This window comes from Canis lupus, chromosome 15 (assembly GCF_048164855.1).
Source record: "Canis lupus baileyi chromosome 15, mCanLup2.hap1, whole genome shotgun sequence".
Classification (NCBI taxonomy): domain Eukaryota; kingdom Metazoa; phylum Chordata; class Mammalia; order Carnivora; family Canidae; genus Canis; species Canis lupus.
In genome coordinates, this window is record NC_132852.1 from 49,089,197 (window position 1) to 49,115,248 (window position 26,052).

A 26,052-nucleotide genomic window follows, 5' to 3' on the forward strand; every position below is an offset into this window, starting at 1 on the left:
AAAATGGAAGAAAAAGAGAAGAAAAAGAGAAAGAAAAAGAAAGAAAGAAAGGGAAAAAAAGGACGGGGGAAGCAAACAGAAAAACAAAAACAAAAAACAAACAAAAAACGGGGGAGTATCTTCTGATTCTGTATACTTTAAGTCCCTTGACTTCCCCTGGAACTTGTCCTTCTAGCTGGTCTTCTGGGGGAGGGGCCTGTTGTGCTGATTTTCAGGTGTTAGCACTTGGGGGAGCTGCTCTGCCCCTGCCTGGTGCAGGGCTCAGTGGGGGTTGTTTACCCGGTGAAGCCCCAGGAGGAACAACCGCAGGGGGGGGGGGGCGCAGATCTGGAGCCCTGGAGTCAGCCCCCTCAGGAACTCCAGAGCTCTCCGTCTGCAGGGCCTGGAGGCTCCAGGGCGGGGCCGCTGATCTGCTCAGCTGGGGCAGGAGCGTCCTTGCTGTCCTGGGCCCTCCCGGCCTCTGCCTGTCCCGGGGGAGGCCGGATCCTGGGCTGTGTCCCGGCGCCCTGGGCTCCCGGGCCTGAGCTGTTGGATTCGCGCTCCCGCCCTGCAGCCCCCTCCGCGGAGCCGCCCCCGAGCCCCTCCGAGCTGTTCCCGCCCCGCAGCCCCCTCCGCGGAGCCACCGCCCGAGCCCCTCCGAGCTGCTCCGGGTCCCGCCGTGCGCGCTGCAGCCCTTAGGGAGCTCGGCGCACTCTCCCGGGGCGCAGGTGTCTGTTAGTGTCCCCGGGAGCCCGAGGGCATCCCCGCCCTCCTGGGTCCTGCTCCAACTCCCTGCGGGCCCCTTTCCGCCCGGGGAGGTTGGTGCAGCTCCTACTCCTCCGGGACGGGGCTCTCCTGTCCTGGGGACACCCGCCCCGGCCTCAGCCCGGCTCCTCGCGGGGCCCCTCCCCCTTGGAGGCCTTTTGTTTCTTTCTTTTTCCCCGTCTTCCTACCTTGATAGAAGCGCGAACTCTTCTCACTGTAGCGTTCCAGCTGGTCTCTCTTTAAATCTCAGGCCGATTTCGTAGATTTTCAGGATGATTTGAAGGTTATCTAGGTAATTTAGTGGGGACAGGTGACTTGGAGACCCTACTCTTCCACCATCTTGCACCTCCTCTCTTTTCATTGTTTTCAAAAGTAACCCTATACCTAGCTATCACTTCCCATTTTCCCCATTTGGTCTTGTCCTAGGCAACACTAGTCTATTTGTCTCACTCTAGATTTTCCTATATAAATGAAATCATACAACATACCGTCCATAGTGACTGGCTTATATTAGCATAATATTTTCAAAGTTCATCAATGTGTAGCATGTATCAGCACACAATTCTTTTTTATTGCCAAATAATATTTTACTCTGTGGCTATACCACAGCTACCACAGTTAATTTATCCCTTCATCATTTGAGGGACATTTCCATTTTTTGGCTGCTATGACAAATGCTACTAGAAGGTTCATGTACAGGATTTAGATGGGAAACTGAAGGAATAACAGGTTGCCCTGAAGGGTATCTACTGTTCTAAAATTTGATGTGATGGGAATCTCTAAGAGACAGAGATTTTTTTTTTTAATTTCTGGGAAGTTTTTTTCCTTCCAGGAACTATAGCTAGAATCCCTTCCAGTATCTGGAATGGTTTCAGACATGCAGCAAATATGGGACTCAATAAATGTGCAGCGGGGCACCTGGGTGGCTCAGTCACCTAAGCATCCGACTCCCAATTTCAACTTGGGTCATGATCTCAGGGTTCGGGGATCAAGCCCCACATCAGGCTCTGCGCTCAGTACAGTCTGCCTGAGATCCTCTCCCTCTATCCCTCATTCTGTTCACTCTTTCTAAAATAAATAAATAAATAAAAACCTTAAAACAAAACAAAACTGAACAGAACTTCCTCCTGCATCACCTTTAATGTCTTGTCCATTCCTTTCCTGATCTACAGGTATCTCCGATGAAGACATTATCAACATCACTCTTCCCACTGGAGTCCCCATTCTCCTGGAACTGGATGAGAACCTGCATGCTGTTGGGCCTCACCAGTTCCTGGGCGACCAAGAGGCCATCCAAGCTGCTATTAAGAAAATAGATGATCAAGGAAAAGTGAAAAAACGAGTGGAAAAATGAAGGCTTTCCATTTGCTAGCTAGGAATAGCAGTAAAAGAAGTGGCATGCAGTGTTTTATGGGTGCTGATCTCTCTTCTCTCTTTATTTTCCCCTGATTTTTCCAAAATGGGGCTATGGGGTAGAGTTTCTATAGGTAACTAGGTAATTTATGTTGCCCAGATAAAGGCTTTAGGATGCCTGAGACTTTAAGTCTTATGAATGAAGTCTCCTGCTAGTCCTGTTTGAATTAGTTATTCATGGGGGCTAATTAGTAACCAGTAGGGCTTAATCAATGTCCTAAGTTTCTAAGACAGGAGAGTAACAAGTAGAAGTGAAGTTTAAGGTATTCATCATTCAATAAATCATTATTGACTCACTATTGACAGGCACTACTTATTCCAATAAGTAGTTCACTTTTATATTACTGAGACTTTCTGCAATGATAGTAAGGTATGTTAGATAATAAACTCTACTTAAGTATTTATTACTAATTAGCCTTCTCCTCTAGGAAAAGGGATGCTTTGCTAGTTAAAACCAGAGGCCCATTAAATGGGATAAATCATAGGTGGGTTTCTCCACGAAAGCCAACAACAAACAATAAGGCCCTTTGCCTTGTCTCTAGTCCAGAGACATCCTTTCTTTGACGTTCGGTAGGATTCCCCTTTGGCTGCTAGAATTAGCAACATGGAGACAACTCTAGCTGTTTATATTCTCCTTTTGTTCTGTTGTATTAAACTTCAAGCTTTAGGTACTTAAAATTGGTTTAAAAATAAAGGTCTGTGACCGAAAACAAATCCCCAAAGTGATAAACATTAGGTAAAAGCCTCTGAACTAGTCTTTGGTTCAAAATCTTCCTGTAACACTCAAAGAGTTACATGGATATTCTCTACAAATTGAACATCAAGGTTTGGGGAAAGGTAAGATATAGTGCATGTAATTTTATTCACATGAGCAGGGAAAATATGGTACATTGGGGCTTGTCATAAACATGTATTGTTCATCAGCCAAGAGCAAGTGTATATAACATAGAGCAGCATGGGTAGGCCATGGACAACATGATTACTTATCAATCTCAATAACACTATTTTCTAGATTATATTTTTAAATCTCATGGTCATGTAAGTCATCATTTCTTTAAACTCTTACCTTATTTCAAGGCAAGTGACATGTATTTCAGTGATAAAGTCATGGGGGAAAAATTCATCAGTTTTTCATGGTTTTCCATTGGTGGATTAATCTATTTATATCCATTTTATAGTAAATGGCAATAGAAGAAAACTAATTCTGAAACCCTTGCTACTGCTTGGTCTCCATTTGGTCCTTACTTTGGACTCTTTTTGCACACTGGCCAATGGAGATGGCTGGGAAGAAGAGCTGAAGCTGGAGTGCTCACAGCTGGCCACATCTGTGATGCATAAGGACATGGAATGTGGATGCTTTACATTTTGACCAACACATGGTGTCTACCATAACCCTTCATTTTAGTCCAATTGCTTAACCAAGTAATATTCTTTAGAATTCAGAGATCAGATCTTCCTATAATTCCAAGCCTATGACTAGGCTATACCTCAGACTGTTCTTTAACAGTTTCACCTCTGGAATTGAACTCTGATTTTTCTAACCCAATTGGTGACCATATCTTAATGCAACTCAAGAGCTTAGATTGGAGTCTTCCCTTGTCCTACATCAAGATGTTCACTCCCAAAGTACTCCCCGCAGAATGATGTGCTTCTACACACAAAGCTATACTCACAACCAGTCATTTTGGAATCTTGCAATTTTCCTAAGATAGGGTTAAATTTTTTGCTGATACTTTCTGATATAATTTGGCTTATTGTTTTTGAGATCTTGGCTGAAATAAATGAGATGCTTATGAAAACCTCATGTAAAATTATTTTTTTAAGATTCTATTTTAAGGAACCTCTACATCCAGCATGGGGCTCAAACTCAGAACCCCAAGATCAAGAGGCACATACTCTACTGACTGAGCCAGCCAGGTGCCTCAGTTTTTTTTAAAGACATGTAAGATTATTTTTAACAATTCCAATACTTCAACTTTAGACCACCTAATGTACCTGTTTTCTTCACATGGCTTACAAGATAGCCAGAATTTTTGATGTAGGAATCTTGAAGGCTACTAACTGGAGCCAACTAGACATGTCTCCTCTGCCCAGGCTGACATGATTGTCCCAGTGTGGAACCAGTGTGCTAAGATGAGGGCCATAGCAAGATGCTCCTAGAGTTTCAATTTTTAAATATCTCAGATGAATACTGTATCCCAGGACACTGAGAATTTACTTTTCCAAAAGAACGGACATTCTGCTTCAGAGAATGAAGGTTTTCTCATCATCTAATACTAATTTGAACACGGACAAGAAAGCATCCTTGGACAAGGATATGTTATGTCATGTATTTTTCTTTGATAAGATGTGCAAGAAAGATTTCTGAATGAGATCTGCTTATTTCCACAGTAATGGTGGTGGTTATTTGTCTTCCAATCTGGGAAGCCTCCCCATGCTCTGTAGCTTTTCAGGGGCAAATTTATTTATTCATTTCTTTTTGGTTGTGTTGTGTGAGCCTATTAAAACCAATCCCCGGTGGGCAGCACTTGGCCAGTCCAGTGGCCAAATGCAGAAATCCAACTGGTCATGTCGCCACCCAAGAAAAGAGAAGAGCGAGGTCAAGTACTTCCCCACACCTTCCTTCATGTAGTTAGAGTTCTTCGTTTTCCTGGCCCCTCACTGCTTCTGACAGAATGGGCTAGGGGAAACAGTTTTACTAGACAGAGGTTGCATCCTCCCTGGTGTCATTTTTAATTCATTTTCTTGCTCTTGCAAGCAACAGTCTATTCAAAGTTCAGCTTCCCCATTACCTGGAAAGCCTTTCCTATGTTCTTCTTCCCTCAGAAACATACCAAGATTGCCTCAATGTTGCAGTTCCTGATTATGTTTCCTGCTTTTGTGTTTTGCATAATTGGATTTTCCAAGTTTTTGGCTGTTTGTAGTATTGAATCATGCCTTGCCTCACAATAGATCTGGCTGTGGCCTGAGAGTTTTCCACATTGGACTATGAAGGGAATTTAAAACACTGATTCCAAGGGGAAAAATAAAACATCCAAAATATAAGCATATTTTAATCATTCAATCTTCCTCCTACGACAAAGTTAGTTGGCCAAATAATAGGCAGAAATGAAAGTCACTCTTTTTCCACAATTGGTAATGTTTTATTTGTTGGAGGATAATCCAGCTATATAGTCTAGCCTTTAAGACACTGGGACCTTATGTTGCCAAAAAATTGTAAGTTCCCTTGACAATTTTCTAAAGGTAAGCTAGGGTGTCACTATCTCTTCCTACGTATAGACAGTAGAGCCACATACTTCTTACTTGCTTTTTATTTAAGTCGGAGCTGGCCATTTAAGCTTACGTTTACTCTGATTTGACAGGAATACGTTAAAAAAACTTTTTATTATAAAAATCATTAGGGACACCTGGGTTGCTCAGTGGTTAGCATCCGTCTTTTGCTCAGATAGTGGTCGCAGGGTCCTGGGATCATGTTCCACATCGGGCTCCCCGCAGGGAGCCTGCTTCTCCCTTTGCCTGTGTCTTTGCCTCTCTCTGTGTCTCTAATGAATAAATAAATAAAACCTTAAAAATAAATTAAAAATATAAAAATCTTTAAACATCCACAAAAGCAGAGAGTGTAAATAGCACAAAGAACACTCATGCCTGTCTATCACCCAACTGCCACCTCAGTCACCTGTGACCACTGTTAGGTGTATCTCCCCTCTCTCTACACCGGCCCCCACTGGATTTTTCTGAAATAAATGCCAAAGATTAAGCAGTATAGATTCTGAAAGGAAAATAGCTTATTTAAATAGTCTGCACAGTTTAAATGGAAGCCATCAATAGTCTCTTCTGAACTTTGTCTTTTTTTTTCTTTTTTTTTTTTGGTGCTTTAGAGAAACCGCATGGCAGCCTTTGCTAAGTTGTCCAGTTTGAATCTTGGCTAGTATATATTGTCTGTATTACCTCTGGTTGCTGTCTAGGGACCTGTTAGTCTGTTATGTGTGGTTTCTGCTGAATAATGTGGGATGATTTGGTGACTCTGGTGTTAAATTCAACTGTTTTAAAGATGAAAATGTTCCTGAGACTACTTTAAATAATTCTGAAGCCAATTGCATAGATTTAAGAAATGAGCACATTTGCTGATGTTCTTGTGAATCAGGTTACTCACTATGGGAGAAGGGAGATAGAACACAGAAACAGATAAAAAAGAATGCTCTTTTATTGGTTTTGAACTGGAGATATTTATATGAAGGTGTGTGTGTGTGTGTGTGTGTGTGTGTGTGTTTTCTCTCCCTAACACCACCTTTTCTCACCCTCAACTCCCCATCCGCTGAAAGGACCTAGAAGCAAAACCCTAGTAATAATGAGGATACCTACTGTCCTGAGCTTGCTTTCTAATTACTATTCCATTGAACCAGGGATGTTTGGGAAAATGGTCAGTTCCAGGTTTGGGACAGAAAATATAAAGAAGAAAATGCCCAGAGACTAATGGGACACAAAAATTGCCTTCAAGTGCCAAACTTGGGACAATTTGAGATTAAAGACAAGAGTGATGATGATCACAGATAATGAAACATTTGTTTTAGTCTGCTCAAGCTGCTGTAACAGACAAGGTGGCTTAAACAACAAACATTGGTCACAGTGCCAGAGACTGGGACGTCCGAGATCAAGGAACTAGCAGATTTGGTGCCTCATGAGGGTCCTCCTCAGATGTTTTCTTGACAGACATCTTGCTCTCATGTGGTGGAGAGAGGAGGGGTTGGGGGTGGATCTACCCTCAAGACCTCATGTAAATCTGAGTATGTCCCAAATACCTCCAGACACCATCACATTTGGGATGAGGGCCTCGATATTTGAACTTTAATTGGCTATTTTAATTAAAAGTTAAAAAGGACATTTGGGGCCTGGAGATTATAAGGTGATGTGTCATGTCTGTAATTCACTTCTGAATGGTCTGGCCAACACAAGGTCCCTATATATTTAGAGAGAGACAGGAAGCAAATGTAGTAAATGTTATAATTGATAAACCGAGGAAAGCATGTATAATTTTGTATTCTTCCAGCTTTTCTATAGGTTTTGAAATTTTTCAAAATGAAACCAGGAACAATAAAGTGACAGGAGGAAAAAAATTGACAAAGAAGCAATTAAAACAAACAGCCTACATGTAGTGACTGGATAAAGGTGCTTGATTTCTGTGCTGTTTTGCTCTTCTTGAAATCTCAGTCCTTGTTAGGTAAGAGAAGAAACTTCTCAAGACTGTATTGTCAAGAAACAAGTTGTACACGCATTTCATTTCAATTATGTTTGGCACTGCAGTTAGGCATTACACCGACAATTAGCTTTTCTGGTGATAGAGCAAATCAGGAGCAGGATTATGGTTGCCATTACTTTGTAGCTGGACAAATAGTAACTGGAATTTCTTTCTCTTGATGCAAAACCTTCTATTTTAATCTCCTTTTACTGCCTTGGGGTGGCATTCCTTCTTACTGTCACCATTTGGCTCCTGAGCCGTATGTATCGTCTGGGCCTGTTTCCTTGAATGTTAACTCTGTGCAGCAGCCAGCTTGCAGGTGTTCTTTGTGTCATTCATCTCAGTGTCCCAGTCCCTGCCTGAGTCCATGTGACTCTGAAGCAGCCTTGGTTTCTACTGCTATTCCAAGCGTCCTTCTACTAAGACTGATGAGGGTCAAAGGCCTGCAGTGACCGGTTCTCATTGCCCCAAACAAAAGGCAAATGGATTGTGTTGGCACTAAAGATTTGCCTTTTATTCATCTTGTGATTGGCCACATAAGCCTTCAGTCCAGTCTCACTTAAAAAGCAAGGTTCATGGAGTGCTTGGGTGGCTCAGTCGGTTAAATGTCTGTCTTCAGCTCAGATCATGATCCTGGGATCCTGGGATCCTCGGATCAAGCCCTGAGTCATGCTCCCTGCTCAACGGGGAGGTTGCTTTTCCCTCTCCTGTCTCCCCACTCGTGCTCTCTGCCTCTCTCTGTCCTTCAGATAAATAAAATCTTTCAAAAAAAAAAAACACAACAAAAGACAAAAAACCAACAACACAAGATTCATGAAAGGGAAGAAAGGAAATTGTTTTCATGAAGGAAGCTCTACCAATCAAGCCAGTTTTATTGCTTAACCTGTTCATGGATTTCTCTGCAAAGCCAAGTGTTTAAAAATTTCAGCATAGCCCACCATATGACATAAACATATCTCCAAAGAACCAGTGCCTAGTTTCCAGTCTGCAGAATATAGATGCCCAGTGACAGTAATTGTAGCAACCGTTGGCCAAGATGTCAGGTGGTCACTTTCTCACTTTCTCAATAAAGCAACTGCAGCTGAAGGAGTTAGCTTGCTGCAGAGTTCACTCAAGAATTTTTCATGAATTCACTCTAGATGCACAGCTATTGAAAAGGGAATGTCCACCAACAATACTGCCTTGCATCCACTTGAGAGGAAACTTCATTTTATGTAATGTTGACCTAGGTTGGGAATGAGAGGTGGAGTTTATTAGTGAAATGAACCGCATAAAACCTACCCTGTTAGTGATCGGACTCTTTGGAGTAATTGAAGCTGGACCCTGGAGCAGAGAGGACAAAGTCCATCACAAAGTTAATGTGCCCATTGGCCACTTGAATCAAGGTTACTTAATCCATTCTGACACTTGTCCTGTAGACTATCCCTTGGAGTTCTCCAGGCAGTCACTAGCCATGGGTTAACTAGTGAGCATTTTAATTTCTAAAGCGCACTAGGATTCCCAACTGGATTGTAGGGAATGTGATTTGTACCTGGATTCCAGGTACTCTCCCAGGAGTCTTGGTACTTCATAATCTTTGTTTTTTAATCCTTACATAATCTTTATTTCTTCACCGAGACACTGGGGGTCAGTATTTATTCATAAATGCCTCCGGATTAGACTGCAAACCTAGTTCTGACAATTTACAAGAGGTCATGGCCAAAGAGGCCTTTCTTTCTTTGATTATGTAACTGTTGAGCTCAGCTGATGTAAACATAAAATGTAAATATAGACATCATGGATCCCCATGGGACTGTAACCTGGGAAAGAGCAGACATAAATAAATATAAACTTAGATTTTCAATCAAAAATATAAACTAATGCCAAGTCCTTACTGGTTTCTGGAGTCCTGCTGGTGTCTGGTAACAGTGGTCCTACCAATGCACTCAGATGCTCAGCCAGCGTCCTGCCTGTTGCCCTTGACTTTCCTTCTGATGAATTACAGAGTCCTGTTGATTCTCTCTCCTGGTTCCTTTCAAATTCATTTCTATAGCCTCCGTGCTGAGGTCCTGGATCACATCTCAGCTTTTCTCTCTTTAGATATTTCAAAAATTGATTTCCCTCCTTCTACTTTTATTCTCCAATCCTCTTCAAAAATTTTTTGGGTGACTTTTCAGAAGCTCTGCCACACAGAACTTGATGCACAGTTTCAGGGGCACCAACACATTTGTAAGGATCTGCCTTTGCCTCATTGTCTCTCCATCATATGCTCATTGCCTGCCTAGTATCTGCTCATCCCTCAGGACTCTTAGGGTGCCTTAGAGTCCCTGACTTACCTATGCCAGACCTCACTTGTCCCCTTGTCCCTTCTCTTTGCTGGCAGGAGAACTGAATGAATCTAAAGTCCTCTGCCTCATGAAGCTGATGCCAGACAGGATCATGCAAACTTATTCCCCCCACATTTCAAAAATATATCCTCCTTGAGTCCTGGACTATTCATTTTTATAGATTCTTTAAAGTATTTCTTGTCTAGCAGATATATGATCTTAATCTGAACAGTGCTCTGTGGCTGTCTTCCCACTATGTCAGTCCACACAAGCAGACGTGGAGACCCTGCTGCTGGTGGACAGAAAGCTCAGAGCATAATAATGGTGTGGAAACAGGCTAGTGATTTGTATTGCTTTTTACTCAAATTATAGAGTTAAATGTAGCAGTATAAATATTTTGAAAATAAATAGAGAAGATTCCTTAATCCTACCATCCTGAGAACTATTTCATTTATTTCTTTCTACATGCATTTTTCATATAGATTTATTCTTACTTTACATTATATTTTTAAAATCCTAAGTATTTTTCCATGGTTCATGGGCTTCAAACAATCTAAATATATGGATAAATATTGTTCCATCATTTGGATAGAACTTAAATGTCCCAACAAGGAATAAAATTAGATGTTTTCACAATCCTGCTATAATAAATAATTCTGTTTATATAACTTCCCTACAGGCCCATCTTAAATGTATGTGAGTTTCAGTACAAGAGCACAATGGCAGCCTGCATGCTACTTGTCTAAATATTTTTAAATACCAATCAAGCTAACAAACAGATAAAATGTTTTGTATGTTTTATATAACTTGACAAATATACCTTCAAAACAAAAAGTATTTTAATATATGTAAAGACATTTTATATGATTGAAAGCCAGCAAGCATTAAGAATGGTTCTGGAAATCTCTGGAAAGATTTCGTGTATACTAAACCCTGAATAACACAACATGTATGTCAGTGTGTGCTCATGTGCATATGCATGTGTGTGTGCTAAGGCAGAAAGGGGTATTAAAGAAGTAGAGAAAAGCTAAGGTCAGGGTAGGCTTGGCACAGTAATGAGCAATTAAACATCATAGAATGGGATTAGAGAAGCAGACAGAAGCTACATTGGGGCATGGTGAGAGGGATGGAAGTATAGGGAAGGTCTTCTAAGCAGAAGAGTGGTCTAGTGTCCCAAGCCCTTCTGGCCACAAAGAGCTCCAGCCATTTGAGCATAGTCTCTCCAAGGCAACATTTTACATTCCACTGTTGTGAAATATGATCCTTATGAGAATTGTAAATCCTATCATCTTTAAAGAGAGATTAAGGCTCCCAAATGTATGACTCATTGAGAGAACTGAAGGGAGAAATGGACAGCAATACAATAATAGTAGGAGACTCTAATACCTCCCCTTCCATTATGATAGAACAACCAGAGAGAAGATCAGTAAGGAAACAGAGGACTTGAACCAAACAATGGGACCAACTGGACCTAAGAGACATATACAAAATACTGCACCCCAAAACAGCAGAATACACATTCAAGTGCACATAGAACATCCACCAAGACAGACCACATGTTAAGCCACAAACCATGGAACTAGGAATCAACAGCAGAAAGAAAACAGAAAAATCACATAGAATATGAAAATAAATAATTCACTTTAAACAATCAATGAGTCAAAGAAGAAATCACAAGGGAATTTAGAAGAAATCTGGAGATAAAACAGCATGCTGAAACACATGGAATACAATAAAACCAGTACTAAGAAGAAAGTTTATAGTGACAAGTGCTTATATTAAAAAAGAAGAAAGATCTCAAATCAACAACCTAATTTTGCATCTCAAGGACTACAAAAAGGAAGAGCAAACTAACCCAAAAGCTAGCAGAAAGAAGGAAATAATAAAGATTAGAGGACAGATAAATGGAATAGAAAATAGAAGCAATAGAAAAATTAACAGGGCAGCCCCAGTGGCTCAGTGGTTTAGCTCAGCCCAGGGCCTGATCCTGGAGACCTGGGATCGAGTCCCATGTCGGGCTCCCTGCATGGAGCCTGCTTCTCCCTCTGCCTGTGTCTCTGCCTCTCTCTCTCTGTGTCTCTCATGAATAAATAGGTAAAATCCTTTAAAAAATTTTTTTTAATTAAAAATATTTAACAAAACCAAGAATTGGTTTTTTGAAAATATCAACAAAATTGACAAATCCTTAGCTAGACTCAGAGAAAAAGAAATGAGACTCAAATAATAAAATTAGAAATGAAAGAAGGGACATTACAACTGATGTCATAGAAATAAAAAGGATTAAACAGACTACCATGAACAATTATATGCCAATAAATTGGATAACCTAGAAGAAATTGATAAATTCCTGGAAGCATACAACCTACAAACAATGACTTGTAAGAAATTTTAAAAATTGGAATAGACTTATAACTAATAAAAAATTTGAAGCAGTACTCAAAAGCCTCCCAACAAAGAAAAGTCCAGGACCAGAGGCTTCACTGTAAAATTCTACCAAATATTTATTTATTTATAAAGATCTTATTTATTTATTTATTAATGAGAGACACAGAGAGAGAGAGAGGCAGAGACACAGGCAGAGGGAGAAGCAGGGTCTCTGGGAGGGGGCTGATGTGGGACTCAATCCCAGATCCCAGGATCATGCCCTGAGCCAAAGGCAGACGGTTAACCACTGAGCCCCCCAGGCATCCCTCTATCAAATATTTAAAGAATAATTAATACCAATCCTTCTAAAACTTTTCCAAAGAATTGAAAATGAGGGAACATTTTCAAACTCATTCTATGAAACCAGCATTACTCTGATGCAAATAAATAAATAAATAAATAAATAAATACCACCCAAACTGGAAAGAAAAAAGTAGAATTATATCTGTTTCATGGGTGACAAAATTTTATATGAGAAAAGTATAAGGATTCCACAAAAAACTTGAAACTAAGAAATTATTTTAACAGTTACAGGATACAAAATTACACAAAAATCAACTCTTTCTATACACTAACCATGACCATTCTGGAAAGAAAATTAAGACAACAAACTAATTTACTATAACATCGAAAAGAATAAAGTACTTAAGGATAAACTTAACCAAGGAGATGAAAATCTTGTACACTGAATACTATAAAACACTGCTCAAAGAAATTAAAGATATAAATGTATGGAAAGACATTGTAGACATGAAAGACACTGTTCATGGATTAGAAGAACTTAATGTAGTTAAAATATCCATATTATCCAAAGTTATCTACAGATTCAGTGCAATCCCTATCAAAATCCCAATGTCATTCTTTGCAGGAATAGAATAAAGTATCCTAAAAACAAATCTCAAGGGCCTCACAATAGCCAAAGCAATCTTGAAAAAGAACATAGTTGGAAGTCTCACACTGCCTGATTTCAAAACATACTACAGAGGAACAAGACTTTGTAGGACTGCTATAAAAACAGGTCTAGAGACCAATGAAACAGAATAGAGAGCCCAGAAATAAAGCTTTGCATAATACAGTCAAATGATTTTTGATAAAGATGTCAAAACTACACAGTGGGGAAAGGACAGTCTCTTAAATGATATTGGGAAAACTGGATATCCACATGCAAAAGAATTAAGTTGGACCTTAAATAAAAATTAAAAATTAAATCAAAGTGGTTTGAAAACCTATCCATAAGACCTAAAATATAAAACTCCTAAGAGAAAATGTAGGGAGAAAGGTTTAGGACATTGGATTTAGCAATGATTTCTTTGGTATGACACTAAAGACACAGGGAATGAAAGCAAAAATAGGTAAATGGAACTATATCAAGTGTAAAAACTTCTGTGCATCAAAGGAAACACTCAACAGAGTGAAAAGGCAACCTATAGAGTGGGAGAAAATATTTGCAAACCATTTATATAAGAGGTTATATCCAGAATATGTAAGGAACTTCTACAACTCAACAACAGAAAACTCAATTTAAAAATGGGCAAAGAACTTGAATAGACAGTTTCCAAAGAGAATACACAAATGGCCAACACACATATGAAAAGATGCTCTATATCACTAATTATAAGAAAAGTGCAAATCAGGGATGCCTGGGTGGCTCAGTCAGTTAAGCATCTGACTCTTGATTTTGGCTCCATATCTGGCTCCCTACTAGGTATGGAGCCTGCTTAAGATTCTCTCTCTCCCTTTCACCCTGCTGCTCCACACTCTCCTTCTCCCCTCTTTTTAAAAAATATTTTATTTCTTTATTCATGAGAGATACAGAGAGAGAGGCAGAGGGAGAAGCAGGCTCCCCAGGATCATGACCTGAGCCAAAAGCAGATGCTCAACCACTGAGCCCCCCAGTCGTCCCTCTTTCCCCCTCTCTTAAACAAAAAAGAGAAATGCAAATAAAAACTACATTGGGATATCACCTCATATCCATTGGAATGGCCACTATCAAAAGAACAAAAAATAACAAGTATTGGCAAAGATGCAGAGAACTCTTTGGCACTGTTGGTGGGGATGTAAAATGATGAAGCCATTGGGGAAAAAAGTATAGAAGTTCCTCAACAAATTAAAAACAGCATTACCATATGATCCAGAAATCCCACTTCTAGGTATATATCCCAGAGAATTCAAACCAGGATATTGATGAGATATTTACACACCTGTCAATTGCAACATTATTCACAACAATCAAGAGATGGAAGCAACCCAAATGTTCACTGACGAATGCATGAAGAAAAGTGATATAAACATACAATGGAATATTATGCAGACTTAAAAAGAAGGACATTCTGTTACACGCTACAATATGAATGAACCTTGAGGACATTCTGCTAAGTAAAAAGAAGCCCGTTATAAAAGGACAAATACTGTATGATTCCATTCAAATCAAGTATCCAAAGTAGTCAAAATCATACACGCAGAAGTTAGAAAGGTGATTGCCAAAGGCTAGGTGGGGAGGGAACTAGTATTTAACAGTCATAGAGTTTCAGTTTTGCAAGCTGAAAAGTTCCAGGGATCCTACTGCACAACAGTGTGAATATACTTAACTAAACTGTACACTTAAATATGGCTACATTGGTAAGTTCAATGTCATATGTTTTTATCACGATATAAAAAGAGATTAAGAGAAAGACTTTGCTTCTATTTTTTTAAAAGATTGATTTATTTTAGATAGAGAAGCATGAAGGTGGGGGAGGGGTAGAGGGAGATGGAGAGAATCTCAAGCAGATTCCCCACTAAGCAGGGAGTCCAATGCAGGACTCAATCCCGTGACTCTGAGATCACGACCTGAGCTGAAATCAGGAGTGGGACGCTCAACCAACAGCCATCCAGGTGTCCCAAGACTTCTACACTTCTAAATGCACTACTTCTGGAAATGATGTCATGAGAAGCATCACAATGAAATGAAAATGATGACTATCTTTATGACTCTCAAAGTCATGCAAAAATACTGTATTTGAAATCTTGCTTTTAAATTTTATCATACACTTATCATGAATTACTCCCAAAGATGACTCTCCAATGCAAAGAAAGCCTGGTCTTAGATCATGTTAAATCCTCATAGCAATGCTATGAGGACGCATTTTCATCTTACAGAGGAGCCTCAGAAAAGCTGAGTAACCTGCCCAAAGTCACAAAGCTAGTATATAGTTGCAGCAGGATTCAAATCCAGGCCTCTCTAACTCCACAGCCCATGCTCTTAGCCACTATTCCATACTGCTTAGTTTGAAAGCAATTTTTTTTTGTAAATTTATTTTTTATTGGTGTTCAATTTGCCAACATATAGAATAACACCCAGTGCTCATCCCATCAAGTGCCCCCCTCAGTGCCAGTCCACCCAGTTGCCCTCACCCCCTGCCCACCTCCCCTTCCCCAACCTCTAGTTCGTTTCCCAGAGTTAGGAGTCTCTCATGTTCTGTCTCCCTTTCTGATACTTCCCACTCGTTTTTTCTCCTTGAAAGCAATTTTTAATTTGAGATGTCCATTTTAAATTGGCCAAAGAATAAGATTGTCCAAGGAAGCTATAGTGAGTAAATTCCATTTACATTCTCTTACACACTAATATGGTGCCACATAAACAGAACACTGAGTGGAGCTAGAGAGCTTAGGTTATTCATGCAAAATTGAAATGTTTGCTTTTCTCAGTGAGAGAAATAGAGCTTGCTTTCCTTCTTTCCTTAAACCATCTGTGTTGATATTTGGGGAGTCCAGAGCTTGTGTATTAAAGCCTCTCTGGATTATATGAATACATACATAGGAATAGGTGAACCAAACATTTTATTTGCCAAAAAGGAAAACAGAGATCATGTCTTCTTCAGTGTGGGGTATTTAAAGCCACAGTGCTGCAACCTTAGAAAACTATGTGTCTGGCTGCCTGGGTGGCTCAGGTCGTGATTCTGGGGTCTTGGGATTGAGTCCCACATCGGGCTCCCTGTGGGGAGCCTGCTTCTCTCTCTGCCTATGTCTCTGCCTCTCTCTGTTTGGAAGGTCACTCAGCTGAGAATGACACCCAAAGCACAGAATGAGATGGCTCCAGCAAGGACTCCGATGCCCCTGCCACTGGGCACAGATGCTGTAGCTCCCAGCGATGACGTGGGACACTGAATGTTAGCACATCTGCTACTGTTATTTCGATAGGCAATGGTCTGAGGATTGCAAAAATGGCCATAAAGCCTTCTTTTCTCCTGTATCCATCCTTCCACGCTCCTTTACCATCAAACTTAGAATGACCTCCCACCTGATTCTGGGCTCAGCCAATGGGATGGCAGAGAAGTGACCCTAGCAGAGACTTGAGAAACCTGTGCACTCTGGAGCTGGTCTTCTTTTGGAACCCTGAAGCCGCCACGTGAAGAAACCCAAGCTCACCCCCGGGATGATGGGATATACAGGCACAGTCACTCCACTCCTGCTACCTGAACCTACAGCTTGACAACCACCAGACGTGTAGTTTGAGGCCAACTCAGACCTTCCATCTATTAGGCAACTTGCCAGTTCACCATGGATGCATGAGTAAGCTCAGTGATGGCCAACTAAGCTGGCACAGACCACACAGTCTGGCCAACCCACAAAATCACTAGCTAAATAAATGGCAGTTATTAGAAGTCATTACGTTTGGGCTATCAGCAGCAAGTTACCTGATATTAGTTTACTAAATTCTTTCACATACCTTATCTCACTCTACTCTGCTCACAATTCTCTAAGGTGGGAGAAGCAGGTACATTGTCCACATGTTCCAACGGAGAGGAAATTGAGCCCCACAGAAGCTTACTGATTTGCCAAATGTAAGACTGCCAGTAAATTAAAAAGATGGATTTAGAATGGAGGTTTCCTTGACCCCCTACTCAAAATATACACATCGACCATATTGTTTTGTTTGAAGCAAAACAATAGTACAACATGGCTTCGGCTTAGCCAATGGTTCTGTTAACATATTCTTATGTCCACTGATTATCATCTAAACTCTTAAAGTTCAAGAGGGGATCCCTCTGTCAAAATCTGTTCCATCAGTTAGAGACAACTCTCAAGTAGGCAGACTGGGCTGGAGTTTTCAGGTGATCACAGGAATAAGCAGGCAAATACCTCCTGTGAAGAGCATACTTTGAGGAAATCATATTTCTTTTTTTTTTTTTTTTGAAATCAATATTTCTTAATCTCTGTGGATCTGCTAAGGTCTCCCACTTGCTGATAAATTCTTACAGAAACCAATGTAGGTAAAAGGACTGAGCATGTTACAGGCAAAGATCTTAGGATGGAATCTTGGGTCAGTACCAATAGGAAGGCAAGCTCTTGGTTCTGTTAAGGAGCTTAACTCAAGTTTGTCATTAGCTATGGTTCGAGGAGGAATGTGCATAACGTTATGAAGTAGGAATAATAAAATACTGTCGTTCATTAGCAGGGTTCACAAAAGCTTTCATGAGGGACACAGCACTGAAGCTGGGCTCTGAGGATTGCAGCAGAAGGATGGGAGGGTAGGGAGGTGAACAAGTCTGGCAGGAGGCTGGCTAGCTAGAGGGGTCTGAGAAAGTGGGAAAACCCAAATAGGCTCAGGTAAGTTTTAAGCAGAAATGACCAGAATAACCTTAACCTTGTTTCTCTGACTAGAAAAGAGACGTGGTTCAAAACACACCAATTATAGGATTTGCTAGTGATCAGAATTCAATGAAACAGGTACTAGCTTATAGTCTAAAGAAGAAAGAAAGGGGCTGGTGTAGGGAAACCTAATGAATTTTGAGTATGTTGGGCTGGAGGTATCAGAGATAATCTTTATGGGCACGTCTGTGACTAGTGAAAAACAGCCCTGGACCACAGAAGAGAAGCCATTGGGTTCAGCTCAGCTGTGATTCCTACCCTGTAGAGTTTTGTGAGAATGGAATAGGATAATATATCTACATGTCTAGCAGAGTGCTTGGCCACAGAAGAAAGTTTAAATTACCATTCAGCTCCTAGAATAAACAGTTTCCTTACCCACATTTTTCTTCTCCCTTGGCGATGGGGAAGCCTGACTTTGAATGTTTCCTAGGATCAGCCAAGACTACCTGAAAGACTTTTGCCAAGTACCCATCATCATGAATGGGTTGGGAACCCTGTTCTAGAGAAGACAGTATGGTGGTTTTTAAACAATTAAAAATAAGATCACAATATGATTCTGCAATTCTTACTTCTGAGCATATGGCCAAAATAATGGAAAGTAGGGTCCTGAAAAGATATTTGTACACCCATGTTCTTAGCAGGATTATTCAAAATAGCTAAAACATGGAAACAACCCAAATGTCAATTGACAGATGGATGCATAAACAAAATGTGGTATGCACATACAGTGCAGTATTATCCAGCCCTAAGAAGGAAGGAAATCCTGACATATGTTACAATATGGATGAACTTTGAAGATCTTATGCCAAGTGAAATAAGCTAGTCACAAAAAGACAAATACTATATGATTCCACTTATATGAGAATTTAGAATAGTCAAAATCGTAGACACAGACAATAGAATAGTGTTTGCCAGGAGCTGGGGGAAATGGGGAGTTAACATTTAATGGGTACAGAGTTTCAGTTTTGGAGGTAGTTGGTGGGTGACGACACAGCACTACGTGAATGTATTTAATTCTACTGAACTGTGCGATTTAAAATGATTAAAAATACTAAGTTTATATGTATTTTACCACAATAATTTTTTTTTTTTCTGAAAAAAATCACATGGTCTGGAGAGCTTGGTAAAATATAGAATCCTGGGCCTCACCACCAGAGGTATAGGTTCCATAGCTCTGACATGGGGGCTAAGATTTGAAATTTCTAACAAGCTTTCAGACAATGCTTGATGCTGCCCAAGCCTGGCAGTACTTTGAATAGCACTGCCCTAGGGGAAAACAGTTTAACAATAAGGAAGGAATTTGAGTCACCAAATGATCTTATGTAACAGGGAAGACAGAAATCAACTCCCTTAAGTGTGAGTGTGAGTATGCCTTTTTGTCATCCAGCCTAGCTTCCATCCTAATTCAGTTGGTACTCAATAATTGCTTGTTGGGGCACCTGGGTGGCTCAGTCCGTTAAGCTTCTGCCTTCAGCTCAGGTCATAATCCCAGGGTCCTGGGATTGAGCCCCACACCAGGCTCCCTGCTCAGTGAGGAGTCTGCTTCTGCCCTCCCCACCCCCACATCCCCTCCTCCACTTGTGCTCTCTCTCGCTCGCTTGCTCTGTCTCAAATAAACAAATAAAATCTTTCAAAATAATAACAATTGCTTGTTGGATGACTGAATAAGTGAACCACTGTGTTCACAGGGCAAAAAGTCACAGATTGGTCTGGGCTGCTTGGTTCTTCTGGATCCACTCCCCTCTCTTCCTACATGTGAGTTCCAGACTCATTCTGACAATGAATGGACTAAAGATGGATAGCTGGGGTGTGGCCAAGGGCAGCCGTGCTTCTCTGCAGGAAGACACTCCACGGTGAAAAACTCCTACTTCTTGGCTCCAAGAGCTGCTTGCTGCTGCACACACCCGGCCCTCTGCCCAGGACAGGTTGTTGCTGATCCCCTATGCCTCCAGCTGCCACCCCTTCCCAGAGACAGTTGAAGGACAGCTTATCTCGCAGGGCATGATGGGCGCACAGACTTGCTGAAAGAGCTTGATTTCAAGTCCATGAGATGAAGAGACTAATGGGCAACGTCAGACTGGGGAGGCGCTGCTGTGGTGGGAAAGAATGCTGGTCGCGACCACTTCCTTCTCTTTATTCTGCATAGCAGTTAAATGCCGGCCTTGCCCGAATATCATGCTGAGACCTGGACCTCAGAAGTCCAAAACACACACCCTTTTCAGAAATGTGTAATGTCATCACTTCTTGACCAAATGACTCCAACCACAGAGAGGCGCAAATTTTCCATTGGGATTCATTCTGCTGCTCCCTTTTGGTGGGTATACTCTTTCCATCATGCCTTTGAAACCCCAATTCATTATCTGAAGTATAGGTTTTTCAAAACTGATTTTAAAGTAAGCTTGTTATTAAACATACATATCTCGCCCCTGTCTTTCTCACTCCACTTTATGGATTTGAGAACTGGGACATAGAACAGCCGATGGCTTAGAAAAGCTAAATTCGCTTTTTATTTGGACCATGGACCATAATCTGGGCTTTGAAGTCTAAAGAGCTAGGATTACCGGCCCTCTCCCCAACCCTCAGTATGGCCAGACCCTGATGCAAAAAAGCCAGGAACCTCATTCCCCAAGCACAAGCAATCCAAGACTTCCAGTTTCTGGTTGCAGTTGAAGGCTAGTAAATTTGGAGAACAGAATGGAACTGTTTCTTGTACAGGCAAACAACTTGTAATCATTAAGAAGCATGAAGCTAATGAAAAGCAATTAGTCCAACGGCAAGTCTTGCCATAAGTTTTATCCCCAAAGTGAACGCATGATACAGGCATGATTCTTGATTTCAGATAAAACAGAAAACATGGAGCTATTATTAAATACAAAGTAAAACGACATGAAAAAAAAAATGCCAGGAGATAGAAGGAATGCAAGCAGGAGCCCTGGGGCAGAGGGAGGGAAGAGCTAGCTGGAGAAGGCGGATGTGTGGGGAGGGCCAGGGGTGAGGGGCACTGGGCCAAGTGGAGTCAGTCTCCCGGCTGGCGGCTGGCGATGCTGAGGGGCCAGGGGCAGAGCCAGCTCCTCTCCCCGCCACCCCCCCCCCAACCAGGAGTCCTGAGCTTGGGTCTCTGCAGCTCTGGCCAAGCCCCTCAGCCTCCCCACCCTGCTGCCCCTTCCACAGGGAGTCACATGGTGCCCTCCCCTTATGGAGCAAGAAATAAAGAATGACTCCTCATTTCCTGGAACACTTGAGACCACAGGGGAGTTGGCAGAGGCAGGGGAAAGTTAAGATTTTTGGTGAAATGGGGGGCAGGGTGAGAGGACACTGAAACTACCTATGTATCTCTCCCTACCGGACAGATTTCTGGCAAAATGCATGCTTTTGAGATAGCCTGTGGTTGAAAAATCAGCCAGGGATGCTTTAAGTTCTACTCATGGAACCAGACTGCCAGGGAGGGATTTCTTCCTTTGGGAAATCAGAATATAATTTGGCCTCAGGCCACCTTCAGTGTACCTTGAATGAATACCTAATATGATCACAAAATCTTCCCAACCACTAAGAAAAGGGGGTCTTCCCCTTTTTTTTCCAACCCCAGATGCCTGAAATTCCTCTAACATGGGACAAAGAAATCTTTATGAAATCATAAAAGATGACATTCTAAAAGTGAATACCACCAAGGAACAGAGCCTACCGAAGACACTCATTTGCAGTGGAAAGGTAGAACACGGAGCAACAGGTGAAAATTATTGGCAGCAGATTTCCCGGTTTTGGTAGAAGGGGCCCTACAGAAGAGGAGGGGTTTATGTTGAAGAAAGACAGAGACGTTGTTAAGTTACTGACCAGCTGATTGTACGAAGGTCTGGCCTTGTTTATCTTCAGATGGGGTGGAGGAGAGAGGCCTTTCAAGCTGGGAGTGAAGATATCCTTGTCTCGTGGGGCTGTTGACAATAGATAATCTTTTGTGTGCTTTAGGGAGATTTGGACACTTTCTTCTTCATGTTCTTTGAAAAGCATTATTTGAGCCTTCCGTAGCAATGAGATATATGTGTACATGAGACAGTCGGTGGCACAGCACAGTGAGATGCAAAGGGCCTGGCCTGGAAGCCCAAGATTTGCCTTCTACCCCAGGCCCTTGCCACCAACTAACTAAATGACCTGTTACCAGTTACTTCATCTCCGATGCCTCTTCGTTTTCCCAGTTCGTGCCCTGGGAACGAGGGCCAGTTCTTTCCAAATCGGGAGGCTTTCTTTGAAAGCAGAGAGCGGCTGCAGTGGAAGTAGAGGAGGGCTCCTAGAACCCTGCCCACCTGGCTCCCTACTTCCTGCCCCCCCAAACCCCGCCTGTGAGCCACCTCAACAGAATCCCCAATAGTTTGAACCACACTGCCTGAGATGGTGGCTCCTGTTTCCAGGAGCTTGTGAAAGAGTAGCTTCTGCTGGAGGAGTGTCACAGACCGGCTTGGAGAATCTGGCAATCCCGCTCTAGACTGAGATCCCATGGGATCCCATGAGCCTTGTTCTGCCCAGGGCTGTGCCTGGGAGTCAGAGGCCTTGAGATTCCCTCAAGAGGTAGATCACGTCTCTCTTAGCAGCACAGGCTGCCTGACTATATGGAGGGTCTAGGAATTTCTTATTAACAATTCTCTTATTCAAACAGCTATACAAAAACAAACAAAAAATAAATAAATAAAAACAGCTCTACCAAAAAAACCCCAAAAAGCAAACAAACAAAAAACCCAACGCAGCTCTACCCATTGCATCTTCAATTAATGAGTATGTAATCTGCCTTCCAGTTCGGCTCCTCCTTACTTGCCCAGGCTATCTCTTGTCCTTTTTCATCTCTGCCGTCCTGCTGGAGCCTGATGATAAATGTCCCATGTGTCATAGGTGACTTACATGGTTAGAATGACATACTCCTTGTCTTACCTGACAAAGTTATCATCCATCTGCACCCCACTCCCGGCAGACACAGAGAAAACGGAGGTCGGTGCTCTTGTCCTGAAAATTATGAAGCTGGAGGAAATTAGAAATGACACAAAAAAATAAGCGATGGAACCAGTTCCTTACGTCTCCATGAAAATGAAAGGCATGTCCAAAGCCACATCGCATAGAGGAATCCCGGCAGATCCTAACGCCCTGGCATTGGGGGGGAGAGAAGATGGTATTTGAGAAAACTTGCTCTGACAAAGAGATGGTAACGGGCTCAGGGCAGGGAAAACTCAAAGCAGGGAGATGGGTGGTTGCATGAACCCAGACCCTGGGTGCGGTGCAGATCTGTGCTAGGAATGAGGGTTCTCCCCTCTGAGAGCAGCACCAGGCAGTGGGAAGAACTTGGTCTGGGAGGGGAGCCTGGGAGACCTAAGAGCGGGGCTGCCCCCTGTCCTGCCCTCAACCTCTCAATGAGAGGCTTTTAAAACGAGGGGTGGGCCCCCATAGTCTGTGAGGACCTCCCTGAACCATACAGTCCCTGGCTGTTCCCCCTTTATTGGCCTTTGTGACCCAGGAAGGCCACAGTTGGTAGGCATGTTTCCCTGCATTCTCTGCATGTATTTTAGCTTGCCCTTCCCGATCCTTCTAGACACTTCCCACGTTGATGGTTGAAAGTCATTAGAGCAGTCCCCAGTGGCTGAAAGTCCTACCTAGAAAAATTATGCAATAGTAACTAGCACTTGTGTGCAACTCGTTCTGGGCAAGTCTGGCTTCGTTGCTTTACATATTAACATAGGGAGTACATGCTATTATCATTCTGATGTTACAGGTCAGGAAACTGAGGAGCAGAGCAGTTAAGTAAGTTGCTCAAGGTCACACAGCTGCAAAACCTAGGCAGTTTGGCTCTGGAGCCCATGGGTTGGTTAAAAAGCCTCCTTCACCACCTCTCCCTTATAAAACATACAGTAATAGGAGTGATACAATAACATATATGGTAACTTCTTGACTATTCTGAACAAGAAGAGTTTTGAGCCCTTAGGAGCGAGCTGATGCCTCCAGGGGCTGGCAGGGGTGGGGGGCAGTTGGGACATCTCAGAGTGTGCTGGGGCTTTGGAGGATGGCACAGCTACTGTGTACATACATTGCTGCCCCTGTATCTGCTTCTCTCTGCAAATTAACAGCAACAAAGAAACATGCTCGTTCGCAGCTTTAAAAAGGAGCTCGGCAGCTACAGGAATCTGGAAATAATACGCTCTTAACTCAAAGGACTGATGCATTGGTTTAAAAGGGGTTGACTTTAAAGCTGGTATGTGAGTTTACTGGGGCCGTTGGCAGGGATGCTAACAATTTATGGAACGCATTTTTGGAAAGGATTAGGGGAAAAAGCATGTTGTATCTTACAAACCCCGAATGAGGCGTACAGCTCCAAGGGGTGAGCATTCAGGATCAAGCTCGCGGTGTGCATTGTTTTTAGGGGAATACGTTTGACTTCTCTCCTCTCCTTCTTTTCTTTTTCAGGTCTTACCCAAAGGATCAGATTCAGGCCATACCGGATGTGCCCAAATCATTTCCATCCGATGTCTGGGATAGCCCGGGAGGCCTGGCCTCGAGGAGCAGTTCCCCGTGACCCCACGAGAACTGGTCAGTTGTTCCTGTGCAGGCTGGGCCCAGGCCCTGCTGGTTTTCTTCTGACAGCCGAGGCTTCCAATCGGGCTGCTGTTTACATTCTGCCTGTGGAGTAAACTGAGGGAAGAAAAGCCCTTCAAAAAAATTAAAAAAAAAAAGAAAGAAAAAAATGAGTGAAAATATCAGTGAGGGTGACAAAGCATGAGAGACACCTAACTCTGGGAAATGAACAAGGGGTAGTGGAGGGGACGTGGGCAGGGGGTTGGGGTGACTGGGTGATGGGCACTGAAGGGGACACTTTGGCGGGATGAGCACTGGGTATTATGCTAAATGTTGGCAAATTGAACTCCAATAAAAAAAAAGAAAAAAAGAAAAAAAAAGAAAAGAAAAGCCCTTCACTCCAGTTGTTTCCCTCCCAAAGTCTCCCTCCCCCCAGTATTGATGACGTGCTTCCTGCAAAGCAGAGGTCGTTTACACAGATGGGTAAACCAAGGCACGGAGCAGTAAGCTGCTGTTTGATTACTGTATAACAGAGGAAAGGACATCTCTCCATCCAAAACTAAACCTCTGGAAGCTAAGCAATGGTTTTTTGTTTGTTTGTTTGTTTTGTTTTGTTTTGTTTTGTTTTTTAAGAGAGTGTTAAATCGAAAGGAAAACACTAGACTTTGTAAAGAATCCCTCTGCCGCTATTTCTGGGACTTCTGCTTGGACCCCACCTGCCTGGCCCCAGGGCTTCACTGCTCCCCAAGATACAGAGAGCCCTTTAGTTCCTTGTTCACCTCTGCATTAGTTAGGCACGATCAGACAACAGACCCCTGGCAGAGAGGATTTCCAGCTGCTTCTGAAGGGCAGCAGTGTTCGCAGCAAGGATGGGGGCTGGACAAGCTAGTGTTTAACAGGGAGGCACTATCGACCCCGAAATGGGACAAGGAGCTGTGACTGCAGCCCCACGGCACCAGGCCAGGCCCACGCAGGACCGCTGCCTCTGCTGGCTTGTGACATCACAGACGGTGGTTCCACCCCAGGAGGGGCCCTTACACATCCCTGGCATATAGCCCTCTAGGTTGTTTTTTAAAAAGGCTATTTTGGGGGGATCCCCAGGTGACTCAGCAGTTTAGCGCCTGCCTTTGGCCCAGGTTGTGACCCTGAGGTCCCAGGATCGAGTCATGCATTGGGCTCCCTGCATGGAGCCTGCTTCTCCCTCTGCCTGTGTCTCTGCCTCTCTCTCTCTCTCATGAATAAATAAATAAAATATTTTTTTAAAAAAAGGCTATTTTTTTTAGGACAGTTTTAGGTTCATAACAAAACTGAGAGGTGGGGACAGAGATTTCTCTTATACACCCTGTCCCCACGCATGCCCCCCATTATTTACATCATTCACCAAAGAGATATATTTGTTACCAAGAATGGACATACCCTGACACATCGTTATCACCTAAAGTCTAAGACCCAAAGTGTTAGGCTTTATTCTTGGTGTGGTGCATTCTATGGATTTGAACAATGTGTAATGACATATATCCATCAGTATAATATCACATGGAGTATTTCCACTGTCCACAAAATCTGTGCTCTGTGTAAACATCCCTCATTCCATACCCCCCAAGCCCTGGCAACCACTGATCCTTTTACTATCTCCATAATTTTGTTCTTTCCAGAATGTCATATGGTTGGAATTCAAGTTGGCTTCTTTCACTCAGTCATATGCATGTAAGTTCCCTCCATGTCTTCTCATGGCTTGATAGCTCCTTTCTC

At 42.4% G+C, this 26,052-nt stretch overlaps 1 protein-coding gene and 3 long non-coding RNA genes across 5 annotated transcripts in view; 2 read left to right on the forward strand and 2 right to left on the reverse strand.

The window, feature by feature from the left end:
• Window positions 1–3,956, forward strand: part of BPGM (bisphosphoglycerate mutase) — a 32,573-nt gene extending 28,617 nt beyond the window's left edge. Inside the window, exon 3 of the mRNA XM_072777271.1 lies at window positions 1,917–3,956. Coding sequence (XP_072633372.1) covers window positions 1,917–2,098 — 182 coding nt within the window. The 3' untranslated portion in view covers window positions 2,099–3,956. The remainder of the gene's footprint in view (window positions 1–1,916) is intronic.
• LOC140605163 (uncharacterized) lies at window positions 2,215–23,213 on the reverse strand. Of its 2 annotated transcripts, XR_012007892.1 has the most exons (3): window positions 22,672–23,213; window positions 16,832–16,952; window positions 2,215–8,618 (listed from the first exon to the last, which is right to left on the reverse strand). It is a non-coding gene; the product is annotated as an uncharacterized lncRNA (long non-coding RNA). The 2 variants fall into 2 exon arrangements; XR_012007891.1 differs by lacking the exon at window positions 16,832–16,952.
• LOC140605160 (uncharacterized) lies at window positions 20,813–24,690 on the forward strand. Its single transcript, XR_012007888.1, has 2 exons — window positions 20,813–21,481; window positions 24,193–24,690. It is a non-coding gene; the product is annotated as an uncharacterized lncRNA (long non-coding RNA).
• On the reverse strand, window positions 24,370–25,294 carry LOC140605162 (uncharacterized). The gene is made up of 2 exons (XR_012007890.1): window positions 25,080–25,294; window positions 24,370–24,434 (listed from the first exon to the last, which is right to left on the reverse strand). It is a non-coding gene; the product is annotated as an uncharacterized lncRNA (long non-coding RNA).
• Between the last annotated feature and the right edge of the window lie 758 nt (window positions 25,295–26,052).